A 14,841-nucleotide genomic window follows, 5' to 3' on the forward strand; every position below is an offset into this window, starting at 1 on the left:
GTATCATGTCTTCTTGTTGGCTTAAAGCAAACCTATCATGTGATTTCTGATGCCTTATCTGTAAGTGGGGTATGATCGAGTGAGAGTAGATGATCTCTGTGATCGAGGACTCCTATGAGAGACTGTGGGAGTCCTGCTTGCCACATCCATACTTCATGATTGACAGCTTTCTTTGTATACACATGGGTACATCATTTTGTTTGTGGGTGGAATCAGCAGGACTCTTTTTGTCTCTCCAAAAAATCCTTTCAGGACCTACTACCTCGCATCCTGTTCCTAAAACTATCTATCACAAACAACAGCTTTGCTCTTTCATTAACTTTCATTAAAGTAGATGGAAGGTCATGTGATCTCTAACTGTCTGTCAGGATTCAGGGGTAGTGGACCCCCTGGACCATTGCAAACGATGAAACAAGTTGACACCTGGGACCGGACTCTAAGTGGCACCCGGTTTTCACAAGAGCCCGCCGCTAAGTGGGTTGAACTTGCAGCAGGGTGGTACCACCAGGTCGTTCCACAGGTGTGACTTTGCCCGCTGTGGCAGCCATGGCTAGGTACAGAGTCAGAAGGCAAGTTTGTTGTCAGGGACAGGCAGGAGGACAAGACAGGTAGCAGAGGTTCAGGGTCAAAGGCGGAGCAAAAGGTCAGGGCTGGCAGCGGAGGAGCGTAATTGGCAACAGGTCCAGGGTCAAAACGGGAGATCAATACACAGGAATATAGCAAGGGAGCAAGCTTTCTCTAAGGTATATAGCACGAAGATCCGGCAGGGAATGTTAGGAGAGGCCGGAGATGACCAGTGCTGGCCCCTGTAAGCGCACGCACATCCTAGGAGATGGGGGTGCGCGCACTGGGAAGCCGGGATGGGAACAGGAGCGTGGAGAACGTGGAGTGATGTCGGGGGGGGGGGGGTGCCACCATCTAAAATACATTTTTTAACCAGGGGTTTTACATTTATAGAATGTGGTGCAGAACTTAAAAGATTTATATTAGTACATTACCTAATATCTTGCCCCCTACACATTACAAGAGACTTAAAGAAAATTGGCAAACCCCTTTTAAGCTCCTGAGTAGAGTTGAGGGGAACCAAACCACCATGTTCAGGTCCATGACGATCATTGTGGGTTTAGGTCCTCAAATCAAAACCTGTGCTTCAACCAGAACTTCGGGGTTGTACGTTTAGACTCACCACCAATGCTGACACCAATCGTAAGTGTTAGTGTTATAGAGAGCAATGATCCAAGGGGAAATGATGCTGGTGGCTTTGATGATAGTATTTCAGCACCAATCACGAGTGATTAATAATGGCAAACAGACCCATACCTTTAAATGCTGCCAGCTTTGGGTTTGGGGAACCAAACTTTTGTTTGAAGTTGGACTGAACTCTGCAAACCCATGTGTGAATAGGTCTACTCATCGCTACACCTCAGAGATAGCCCTAAACTGTTTTTCAGTTACTTATAGGAGCCTGCACAGATTACATATAGGCTCAACCCACCCAATACTTGATGCAAAAATGTTTTTGTTCATGTTTTCATTGAAGTTCAATGTAAATTACAACAAATAAGTGGTGAAATGAGCAATAAATGTGCAAAAATTCTCATAAAATCACATATGGATTTTGAATTGTTGTTTTTGGGCAGCGGTATTGAGGGTAGATCTGCAAGTCTGTAATATAAATATCTTCCCCTTATCTTTTCATATGATTTTCAGTACGAAAAACCGTTTCCCACAATCCAAAATTTTTTGGCCTTGTCAACTGGATTGCCATGGCTGTGTATCCAGGATACGGATTGTAATCTACACTAAGAAATGTAGCCATACATGATAAGTAATTAAAGAAATTTCATATTGATATCTTCAATTTTTGCAGCTGGATGTATTGGACAGACTGGGAGGAAGACGTCGTTGACGACAGTGCGGGACGTATCGAGAAATCCTGGATGAATGGATGTAATAGACAGGTGTTTGTTACCACAAAAATGCTATGGCCCAATGGATTATCCCTGGATTATGAGAACAATTTACTCTACTGGTGCGATGCATATTATGACCACATCGAGCAGATATTCCTCAATGGGACCAACAGAAAGGTAAATTAGCTGAAATGATTGAAGGCCTCCTTACCTTGGGTTGTGTTTATGTGTTATATGTTATTTGCTATGGAGCTTTAAAGCTCTCCTCTAATGTCTTCAACTTCTTAGCTATAATTGATATTTTTTGCTTTTCAGTGATAAAACCATCAGTTTACAAATCCGTAAAATGTGTCCCGTCCCCAGTGAACTTGAAGGCTTATTTACATAACCATAAAACTAGCATTGGTCTGGACCAAACCTGAATGTGTTCGCTCTTCCATATTCATATTCCACAGGATAGGAAATAATTGTCTGATTGTTGAGGGTTCACTTGGGTGCAGAAGGGTGACCACTAGTCCACACTATAAAAAGGGTGAACACAACTCAACTGTTCTGCCCCAATCAAAATTGGATACAGGCAAGCTTTACAAGTCTCATAAAAATCAACAGAGGCTCTCTGTTGGCAATTTTTTGGGCTTTTAGGGCAACTTTTAGGATGGTACATCCCAGACTGGGGCTCATTTACTTACCCGTCCAATCGCGATCCAGCGGCACGTTCTCCAACGAGGATTCGGGTCTGCCGGGATTCACTAAGGTCCATGCGTCCGATATCCAGCAGCTGTCGCTGCTGCGCCGAGGTCCGCCGGAGTTCACTTTCTTCATCCCGGTGGATGTAAGTGCTGATCTTGCGACACAAATTCTTTTTTAAATTCTGCGTTTTTTCCGAATCTGTCGGGTTGTCTGATGGCCACACCCCCCATTTCTGTCGCGTGAAAGCCGGCGCCGATGCGACACAATCCAATCGCGTGTGCCAAAATCCAGGGGCCTTTCGGCGGAATCGGAAAACCCGACGAAAGTGCGCGATCTGGACCCTTAGTAAATGAGCCCCAATGTTTTTAATTACACAATCCTGTAATGTATCTATAAAGGTAAACACTAAATATCCTCCAATGGAACCTTCCATTATCATACGCAATTGTTATTATCTATCACTTGATGTTTCATTTTTTCAGGTAGTCGGCAGTGGGAAAGAATTAAATCATCCATTCGGACTCTCTCATCACAGTCATTACGTGTTCTGGACAGATTACATGAATGGATACATATTTCAGCTTAATCTAAAAACCAATAATATCACTCTCCTACGACAAGAGAGGCCGCCACTGTTCGGCCTTCAGATTTACAACCCACGGAAACAGCAAGGTAAAATATATCATACAAACCCATACAAATATCATACAAAACACATAAATACAACACAATATAAATGTTCCGGCTTTATTTTATACCTTTTTACTCTAACAATTTGCTTTTCTGAATGAGGATAAAAAACCGTAATACACTGAATAAGTGCTGGCGAGTCCAATTACAATGTCATTTGTGGAACTGTATTATCTGCAGGTTTAAATTATCTTTCTGTAGGTTCTTCAAAACTGCAGCTTCAATTTAATTCATATTTGTGAATTTCCTGAATTGAAGAGAAGCAACATTTTCGGAAAAGATTAAGAAAGACTTTATATGCTGAATAGATTGTGTTGAATAGACAGCAGTAATCTGAACAATCTGGGGTCAGGATTAAGAGGGGTGAACAGATGTGATAGAATTGGATTACACACACATTAAGGAGACACAGTTTGGCCCATCATGTAGGATAAAAGAAAACATGGCCTATTTCTTTCCACTGTCCTTGTAATTGTTGCTTAACCTCATTCAAGTGGGGTCAAAAAAGTGGAGCAATTTTAATCTTGACCAGTAGATGAGAATGTGATTGTATTTTGTTTATTGTATTTATTGTTATTAAATACAGACTTAAAAAGAGGAGCTTTCAACACCACCACCAATGTTGCCTATCCAAGCCCTGAGACCTTCACCATCAATATGGCATGTCCTAAAGACTTCGCAAAGAACCCACTGACCCAACTTCTCCATATATGTTTGCATCCTCCATTGATTCCAGTGAACTTTTCTTCTTACATGAGGATTAGCTCGAAAAAGGGCTATCCTCACGTCCTATACATGCACCTACCACCCGTTCTACCTTAGAATCATGCTGGTAGGTTCCCTTTAAGGCAGGTAGAAGGGAGGCATCCTCAATTCTCCAAGAAGAACCATATGTTCCGGACTTGTAGGGGCTATAATACTCATACAGCCAGGATCTATGACTGTCTTAATCCACTCCTGGTAAAGAGCCTAATTTACAGAGTGGGCGAAAAAGCAAAGAGCAGGGATTCTACAGTTATGGTGGGTGCTTGCAGCAGCAGAATGAGTAAATTACTGAGCACAAAACCTCAGAAATCAGTGAATAGTTGGAGTTGGTGGAAAATTCATCATTGGTGCTGGCACCTGTCAAGGGTGTTAAACCCTTTAAACTTGAACTTTTGGCTGAATTCCACATTCAGAGGTTTTTGAAAGTTTCATTGCTCTCCACGATCCACTGGATAACAGTTACAGGATAGCAATGTAGTCGGGAAGCAATCTGGAACTTCCAAAGATCTTAAGAACAGGTCCTGTTCCCACCAATTGGTAGGTGGAGCATATATACCCTTCCACTCATTTCACACTGTCTATGGGAGTGTCTGAAATTGTGGAGCACTGTGCTCAGCTGTCTCTGAAACTCCTATTCACTTTCTATGAGAGTATCAGAGATAGAGTGTCGTGCTTGACTATTTCCTATGCTCCCATACCAATGAATGGTGAAGGACCATGCATGCTAGACTTGCCACTTCATTCATTTAGTGAAAATGGGATCTCGTACTCTTGAACTATGGGTTTTGTTTCTCGCGAACAGATTAGATCCCCTATCTATCCCCTATCCTGAAACTTGGGGCAACCCCTTTAACATGTTAATGGTCTATATGGTCTACGGAGCACTTGTGGGCCATGTGCTGCAATGCTGGGGGCCAAAAGGTGCCCAATTTATAGAGGTGGCAGCTGTACTGTGCATAGTAGAGTAGTATAAATTCTTAGGAGCAGCAGTGATTGTTCAGGTCCACTGTACTCCGAATCCCTGAATGTTTACTAGTAAGCTTACTCCACTGAATTTTTGCCATTTTATCTAAACAAAACAGTGCATTGTGGGTTCTCAATGGCTTCCAATCAATAAAAATACAGAAAAGCAAAGTTACTAAACTTTTATGTAGATTTTAACTGTGAAATTGTGTGGAACTGTGTAATTTTCCTACAAACATTTGTTGTAGGTAAGATAAGCCTCGCTCGTCTGGGATGCACATTGCAATAAAGCGACATTGATTATGGATACATTTTATCTAATTCCTTAACAAGTAAATTGTACGGCAGCTGGAACGTTCACAATTAAGTATATGATTACGCTGCACGAAAAATGCAAGAAATGTTGCAAGAAAATGTCTTCACGGCCAAATAAGAGTCATGGAGACTTTATGATACGGTGGCAATCACAATGCTTCATCCCCCCCTGCCCTGGAGGCTCCACTCTACACAGAAAATAATGACACACAAAATGTTTCAAAGCTGTAGTTAAGCGATCAATTGTTTTTAATTCTCGAGAAAACAACCGTGCTTCCATTTCAATGCAGAGAGTCAAACGCTGCGGCGAGAAACCGGCTATTCCACTCTAGGGCGAAATACATGGAAGGATTTTGTAAAATGAAAAGAAATAGAACAGAAAAAAGGACAGGAAAATGTTTGATACAGTTCTGGTTAACATTATAGAAGAAGATGGCTTCGGGTTATTCACATTTGTTATATAACATTTGACCAGAAGGGGCAGTGTGATATAAGTCATTGTTCGATTCTATCAAGGGATAGATCCTTTTTGAATGCACCAAACTTTCTTTTTTACTTGTACATTAAGGCCATCACTGTCTATACACAATACAGACAGTCCCCAACTTACAGATAACTCCTAGTTACAGACAGACCTCCATGTTCTGTGTGACCCCTGGTTGTAATATGGACAACTTGTTTTTTTTCTGAAGTTATAATTATAAAATATACCAGTTCCGACTTACATACAAATTCAACTCAAGTACCTTAAGAACCTATCTTGTATATAAACCTGGTTACTGCCTTTCTTATGGAGTATGCTATTTCCAATCCAGTTACTCTGTTGTTTTTGCTCACAGCCACTTTATTGTCCAGGTTTAGGCATGACAGCACCCATTCATGCCAAACTCGGCCAAATACGAACGTGAAAGTTTGGTCCGGGTTTGGAGCAAGCTACCAATCCTGAATTCTCACCTCCACCAGCAACATCTGTGATAGATGTTGGCAGCCAGCCGTGGGTCACGCCATTTTCCAAAGCAACATTGAGAACATGATCAGGGTTAGAAGATCCTATAATGAGTGGCATTGTGTGCCGATGGCATTTAGCACTTATCACTGCTGTTACCGGTAGAGAAAAGGGGATGGGGAGGGTGACAAACAACCCAAACTTCTGACTAAATGTTCATCACATTGTGGTTTGTTTCCACTCATCTCTATCCAGGTTAAGTCACTTTCCCTAAAATGTCAGTGGCCATTTTTAATGAGACCCATGAGGGGAGGTGAACAAAGCAGCAGGTACATTGACTATTTTTGCATAACATATAGGGATAAGTGGATCTCGTCAGGTAACACTCATGAACGGTGCTGGGGGCACTGGCCATTAAATGCCGGTGACTCATGCACATCGTGATGCTCCACGAGGATTGTTACTCCCAGTGACTACCTTGTGGTGGGATGATTCTTAAGTAAATAGCAGCGCACGCGCTTTATGGCAGTTTTGCCGGAGGCATTTAGAGATTAGTGTTACAGACGTAGGGTCAGCCTCAGGACTGAACCCCAATTTCTGGCTGAAGGGGATTCTGTACACGCAATGTTCAGCAACATTCTGGTTTGGGTCCACTCATCTGTACTCATTAATTGTTTTTGGATGCAATAGTCTGGTTTTTACGAGCCTCTTTCGAAGTCAGACCCCTACATATACAACAATCATGGCTATCCGGATGACAAGTCATCATTAAGGTCTCACAAAACCTCTTGTATTAATATTTTTGGTAATTTCTTACATGGGGAAAAGCTCCTTAAAAAAATGCTTCCATGAGCAAGACTCCCGGGTAAAAAGGGCATCACAATGCAGCAATATAACCAGCATTTTTGCCTTATTAAGAATATTCTCATCCTTGAGTCAAACTCTGAATTATTACCGAGCTTTGTACAACCAGTACATGCAATTTTGGCAGCACAGTTAAATACATGGTGTAAATTAAGCAAGCCATCTTCTTCCCCCTAAGGCTCAGATATTAGCACATATAGCCATCTGCTTACTGGAAGCGTTGTTCTTGTCGAGCTCCACCGCTGACTCTGATACTGGCTTTGCAGCTGCTGTTTGCGTTCCATTATTTTGCTGTAGATTACTCATTCACATGGTATCAGCAGCAGCTACGCCGGGTGCTATTTACAATATGGCGGCCGTAATGAAACATCTGACACCACAACGATAATTCTATCATTGGCCGCAACATCTCTTACAGTTATCTTTCTTAATTATGGGGCTCTATTGTTTACAAAACATGCCGGTGGTTTGTATGCACGACGGTGAAAAGACGGCGGTACATCAGATCCGTGTGTGCTGTGTGACTATCCATCAGCCAAAGTCACTCACTTTCTTGCCAGCGGAAGATTAAAGTAATAATAATCCTATGTTGTCACAAAATATTATAAAAGCTTATGGGGCTTTAAACCTCCTTTGTGATGGGTTTGGGACGAGATCCTTGGCTTCATGGAAAATGTACTGTTAAATCAGTGTTTGCAAGTTGAAATGGAGTATTACCTCATAACAGCTAATGGTTATGAACCTGACTGGTGGAGACGGTTATACACCATGCACGGTATAACGTAGGACTTAGTAAGGTATCCTGAAAAAACATTCAAAATTTCTAATAAACAAATGACACCACTTCAATACTGTATTAAGAAAATTGAGTAAAACTTTTTATGATTTGAAGATGAAGATTAGTCATCAAAATGATGTTTTTGTGCCCTGTCACCCCTTCGATCAACAATTGACAGAAGCAGCCCCCAACACAACTAACACAAGGACCGGAACCGGAAGCATGGCTCATTTTTCTGTGTAGTAGCCAAGCACTTGGCACTGCACCTAAAGTATCATTCAGGTAAACAGGAACCGAACTGCAGTAACCCAGCACAGCAACTACTCGGAGATTGCCGCTTACATTTAATTTCCGGCTTCCATGAGAATTACGGTACTAGAGGAGGTTGCATTGAGCTGATTAGTAGGACATCAGGTGACAGGCCCACTGATCTTATATTGATGACCTATTCTGGGGTAAGGTGATCAATATTGTAAACCTAAAAATGGCTAATAAGTATATATAAGTATGAGTATCCATGTGTCATATGTAGTCGAACCAAATTATATATATATATAGGGAACCGAACCACAAGGACATTTTGGCTCTCCTTCCTGCCCCTGCTTCTCCCAGTGCCAATCGTAGGTGTTAACTTTGTAAATGTTGCTAGCAAAGCGACAATTTACTTTAGGATCACCGCTTCCCAATGATGTAATGGGGAGCGCTGATCCTCGAGAAGTTGAGCGCATAATTTAAAGGTGTTACTGGTGGATGTAAAGTAATTCCAGGCACTCATCAAGTGAAAAATTGCTTACACCAGAAAATCTTTTAACTTTTCGGAAAAACTCTTGCCAAAAATGAGCCGATTTAGGAGAAAGAGAGACAGATCTGAATGGGGAGTGCACATTTTTTGAAAAATTGCTTGTTTATTAGTGCATCCAATGATAGGCGCCACTTAGGCAGCACAGACAACCCTTTTTTATAGCGCTACACTCCACAATCAGATCCGACTCTATTTCTCCTTAAAGGGGTATTCTCATCTGGGCATTTACATTCAGTTTCATTAATCTGCCATATATAAACATTTCTTCAATTGTATGTTATTAAATTAAATGTTCCTGTGTGAAGATAATTTCCCATAAATGTAGTCATGTTGTCCCTTAGAAACAAGATGGCTTCCTTGGTTACGACCACCTCACACTCTGGCAGTAGTGGCCAGACATGCAGTATTGAGTCCTGCCTGACCACATGGCTTCAGTGTTCATTACCACAGGACGGCTGTGGGACCTGCAGTAACTCCTGGACATTTCATATACAAAAAACTTATCTTTCTTTGAGCAATCCCTCCAGCAGAATCGGCCGTATCTAGGGACACAGTCTTGTTTCCAAGGGACAATATGACTGCATTTATGAGACATTGGGGCAAATTTACTTACCCGGCCCATTCGCGATCCAGCGGCGCGTTCTCTGCTCTGGATTCGGGTCCGGCCGGGATTCATGAAGGCAGTTCCTCCGCCGTCCACCAGGTGGCGCTGCTGCGCTGAAAATCATCTCCACGCGCCGGAATGCACCACCTCGGACCAGGTGAAGGTAAGCGGTCCCCAAGCGACACTTTTTCGGTTTTTAAATGCGGCGGTTTTTCCGAATACGTCGGGTTTTCGTTCGGCCACGCCCCCCGATTTCCGTCGCGCGCATGCCGGCGCCGATGCGCCACAATCCGATCGCGTGCGACACAATCCCGGGGCAATTCAGGTACAATCGGCGCAAATCGGAAATATTCGGGTAACACGTCGGGAAAACGCGATTCGGGCCCTTAGTAAATGACCCCCATTATCTTCACACAGGAACATCTAATTGAAGAAATGTTTATATATGGCAGATTAATGAAACTGAATGTGAATGCCCAGATGAGAAGACCCCTTTAAGCGGCTCATGTTTGACAAAGGCAAGAGTTTTGCTGAAACGTCACAACATTTTCTGACCACACCAATTAACAAAAATATTTTTACTTCACGAGTGCCTAGAATTACTTTATTGTGTAGACGAGACAGGATCCCTTCTAGTGCACCTACAGTGGGAGTACACTTACAGGACCAACTTTTACTGCTGGGGGTGACTGTTCAGATTCGGTAAACCCAAACAGAACTTTCCTGAACTTGAATGGATCCTCACATTCCTAGTCATATGTCATTAGTAAGGTGAGATAAGAAACATGGAAGGGGGTGTCTCTACATTTCATAAATTGGTGTCTGTGTTGGCTTCAAACCTAGATGTGTCCCGACCCAAAAGTCACTTCTTGGTTGCCCCCAAAAAGGCTAATATGCAATATATGTACAAATTCGGTGGTTTTGTTCCTTTTTGTACTGGATTCGAATGTACATTTTTTTCAAATAATGGAAGACAATTAGGTAACCAGAGTCACTTAGTAGGGTTCATCCAAAGGTTGTAATATCAATCTGCTACTAGGTCGTAGTTTATACTTTTTATATTTTTTATGTGGTCCAGATTTAATTATAATAAAGGGCTGGTTTGGAGTCATCTTTATTGCTGCCTCCTACTTCTTTTTGTTAACTTGTTGTTACATTTATGCTTCAAGATGATAAAACGCTCATTGTCGTGGCCGGGACGTGAGGACAGTAACATCATTTGATAATTTGCCCACGTAAATTAGATATTAATGGTCAGCAGTGTGTTTTCAATCGCTCTTATTCCATTTTATTATTGTCTGCAAATTGTCCTGAAGGCCCAAATCCTAGCTCCATGCGTGTTATTGTATCTATATTTTATCCAATTTTCTTGGCAATGACACCTCCAGCGTAATGCTCCATGTAGGCGGTGGTTGTGTTTGTTTTCATTTTAGATGTCCGGTTGTCACATCCAAAACTATAATGGAGTATTTAGTACTTAAAGAGAATTTGTGACGTTTGTAGTTATAGGGGAAAAATTGCTCAAATAGTTTTGAAATAAGTAAGTTTTTTTCTGAAATAACAAAGAAATTGATGAGCCTAAATTATTCATGCCTAGTGATTGGTGGATCCAGACTGGATATTACAGGTTGGTTTCCGGAACTCAGACTACAGCCAGAAGTTCTGGTTCTGCTCACCCCCTCCCCTTCACTGATTGCAGTTATTAACTCCTTAAACCTCCATTTGAATGCCAGTAGCACATGTGCATCTCCACTTACTCTTAGGATGACATCACAGGAAGTGACAATCCTTCAAGAAAACGCTCTGCGCATGCTGGCAGTGTTTAAATGGCATTTAAAGGCTAACGCCAATTGTGGGTGTCACCTATGGGGGTGAACGTACGGGCTCAGGTTAGGTACCAAACTTAAAAAGTTCTACTCATCCCTACTGAGAATAGCCATGTATAATTAAGACGACTTTAGAAACAATTAAAATATATTATTGGAACCCCATAGCAAAACCCGTTTATGTAACTTAGGTTTACCGCTACAAATTATAGTGAGGATTTCCTTTACGCAGATTGAAGATCCAGCTCCCTGTATAAGCCTTCCACCATAAAACTGCCATAAGGCAGAAAGACTTTACCTTTGAACCTTTCGTAGTAATAAGGCCACTTGCTTGTGGTGTATTTAGGAGTTACATGCAGTCAATTTTAGGTGGCTTTTGACAAACACACATCAAACAATTCATCCCCAAGCCTGTTTATTCTATATTTGAAAAGTCAAGTGTGTAACTATATAGAGAGGTACCAGTGGCATCATCTGACCACGGTGATGGAGGCGACTCAACGGGATGGTCTTCTACTCAGATATAATCATTACAAATGGTGCATGGTAGATGCAGAGAAGATATTTATAGATCTTGCACCTCCTGCAATTGATGTGCCTTGTGTTAACATAGCTTCACCTACCTATTACCTACACCTACCTACTACATGGAAAATTGTCTACTGCATGGAATATCTTCTACTACGTGGAAAAACTTCATTTTTAGAATTGGATATTTTGTTTTTTTATTGCTTTATTTCCATGTCCGAGCAGCCTGCAGTGTTTCAGGAACCAGACAGAGAGGATTTTTCATGTCTGTGGTGAATTTGATGTCAATGTTTCTGTTCACATTATTGGACGCTAAGGTGTATGTTTTGTGACTGCAGGTGACAACGCTTGCCGGGTAAACAATGGGGGCTGTGGTACACTTTGCCTCGCCATTCCTGGAGGGAGAGTATGCGGTTGTGCTGATAACCAGCATTTGGATGAAAACAATTCAACTTGTGTGTGTAAGGCTTCATCAAAGACTTCTTTGTTTCCTTCTTAACATCTGCATAGTAAGACTGCATCATTTCACTCGCAAGCGTAGGAATATGCCTTAAGAAATCAGCAAGAAACTTACAATATAAGATACAAGCTGCCCTATGGGGAAGAAAACACATTAATATATAAAATTGGATGAAATGATTCCAAAAGTAGCAGAACTTGAGATTTTTGAACATTGTATTATTTCTATTGATGAGCGGACCCATTGTTACCGTTTGGGTACTGGGTTGGACCTGCCCAACCTAGACATACTGAATTAACATACTCAATTAAAGGCCAAATAGCCAATCCAGCAAATTGACTCCCCTAGCTACTAGCCATGGCTATGATTGACCGGGGGGAACACCTAAACCCAAATAAATGGGTCAGCTCATCTCTAGTGTTAAGCTGACTTTTATTTTTTGTATTATTGATAGTGATGGTTGAGTAAGGACTAACGATGAGCGAACCTGTTTAGGTTCGGATTCACCGATGGCGGCTAAATCTGAAACAATAGGGTACCACTAGCACCACACTGGCCACGCCTTTGATCGGTGCTGGCACCAAATTTTTAGTGTTAACCCTTTAAATAATGGCAGCGGCTTTAGAGGTTGATATTTTAATGTAAGGATTCGCTCATCACTATTCAACATCCTCAATTGGTGTTTATATGCTGCAATTTTCCCTTGGATCTTTGGAGTCCTCAAGGAGCGATGATATTAGGGAAAATGGTGGTGCAGCTTACCAGGTGGAATTTAAAGGAGTAACCCTGGCCCTAGAAAGAGGTCCAAAGGCCGAACCTGCAGTTTTTGGCACAAACCTGAACGTTGCAATTTGGGTCCGCTCATTCCTACTAATGGCCATTCCCAAATACATAGCATAGGCTGACTGCCGCAATTCAGAAAGTAACCATCACTCGAGTATTAAGAGGTCTCTTAATATTAAATAACTGTTAGTAATTAATCATTTACAATATAAAATAATTATTTTAAAATTTGTATGGTAATTCTCAAAGTTAGATACATTCACAAAAGCTAAATAATAACAATTGTACACTGTCCACAAGTTCACCTTAGAGACTCCTGGAGATGGCACTTGTGTTAGCCTGAGAAATAAGTGTTAATATACTGTAACCAAATATTTATCTTTAGATGTTACAAGTTACCGTATCCACCATAGAATCATATAACAGTCCAATGAAACACTTCTTGTTTCCCCTGTAATTTGCATGAAATGCTTGATCCGAGTTAGATTTACACTAGTAGGGTAGTCAATATCCTCACAATAAACACCACTGGCCAACCATAAAATCTATCACTATATAATAAAACACACATATTATAGACCCATAAAATGGCCTAATTTGAGACTGTTCTGTTGTTTCCCTTGAAATTTAGTTAATAACGATGAACTATTGCCAAAGTTTTGTAATTTGGAAGAATTCCAATGCAGAAACCAGCACTGTATCCAAGAAGGCTGGAAATGCGATGGAGAAGACGACTGCTTAGATGGGAGCGATGAAGATGTTGGGGCGTGCTGTAAGTTGCTGTGATTTTATTTTTACTTACCTACAGATCTATTTCTGTCTGAAAGGAAAAATACGTCTGGGAGAAAAAAAATAAAGTGCAGTGGTTGAGCTATTAGTTAATGGTCTTCAAAGTGCTTTCCTTGAAAATAAACTATTAAATCAAACCTATGTCTAGGTTATGGAACCTATAAAGTTCCAGTTTTCTTAAAACTTCTAGTTCCATGTCGGCCCAAAATATTTTGAGGGACTACTTTAATAAAGTTAAGGTATTTGCTAGAAAAGGTGGTGCCATCGCCTGACGGGGGCTGTGGGGTCATTGGCCTTGAACAGTGATCAGTAGGCTATAATATGTTAAGCATCTGCAGATACTTTATTTACTGAAGTCTTGAAGAAATAAAGGACCAAAGAGAATACAGTAACATTTAATTATTAAAACAATTGAAGCGCTTCTCGCCATATTCTACTCTTTTTTTTATTCTAAGTGTCTCATATTGTAATTACAATGAAAAAACATAAAAAAAAACTCTACACATTCCAAAATCTCATCAATGCCCTTCTTCTCCTGCTCGCTGTCCTCTAGCTTCGAGACAACTGTCTGCATCAGAAACCTTACTCCTCTGCAGGACAAATGTTTTTATAAAGTAGAAAAAAGAAAAAGGGCTCAAACTATAGTGTAGTAGTTTTTAGGTAGGTAAGATCGCAGGAAGATATCTTTTGGGGTGCTGCCGGTGGTTGTCCCAATGTGGTGGGTTCCATGTCAGGTTACTATACATGTATTCAATTCGATCCTAAGACTATGTTTGAAGTTAAATTGTCTCCGATGGCGCTCCTTCAATTGTTTAAAGCTTTGCATATGTATTATAAACAAAACAATCACATAAAAATATACAAATAATAGCAAACACAGTAATTAACCATAAAAATAATAACTATAATTCTGGATATGTTTATAACTGAAGACAATTTTTGGGTCCTAACAAGGGCTTGAGAAGCTAAAAGAAGAGCAGATCCTGCCAGAGGGGGGCACACACCTGCATGTAACTGGTTTACAATGCTTCATCCTGGTGGTAGATGTTCTTTAAAATCTATTTTTTGCCAATGACTAGAGCTGACTAGATGAAACAAGTGCACCTTCCACATGTTAAAGGGAAC

General features: G+C 41.0%; 1 protein-coding gene across 6 annotated transcripts in view; it reads left to right on the forward strand.

Annotated features, from left to right (window-relative positions):
* Positions 1–14,841, forward strand: part of LRP1B (LDL receptor related protein 1B) — a 1,123,330-nt gene that overhangs the window by 585,601 nt on the left and 522,888 nt on the right. For all 6 annotated transcript variants that reach the window (XM_072122223.1, XM_072122226.1, XM_072122225.1 and 3 more), the window contains exons 13-16: positions 1,871–2,090; positions 3,086–3,275; positions 12,023–12,145; positions 13,559–13,699. In XM_072122223.1, coding sequence (XP_071978324.1) covers positions 1,871–2,090; positions 3,086–3,275; positions 12,023–12,145; positions 13,559–13,699 — 674 coding nt within the window. The remainder of the gene's footprint in view (positions 1–1,870; positions 2,091–3,085; positions 3,276–12,022; positions 12,146–13,558; positions 13,700–14,841) is intronic.

The sequence above is a fragment of the Engystomops pustulosus genome, chromosome 8 (assembly GCF_040894005.1).
Source record: "Engystomops pustulosus chromosome 8, aEngPut4.maternal, whole genome shotgun sequence".
NCBI classification, from domain to species: domain Eukaryota; kingdom Metazoa; phylum Chordata; class Amphibia; order Anura; family Leptodactylidae; genus Engystomops; species Engystomops pustulosus.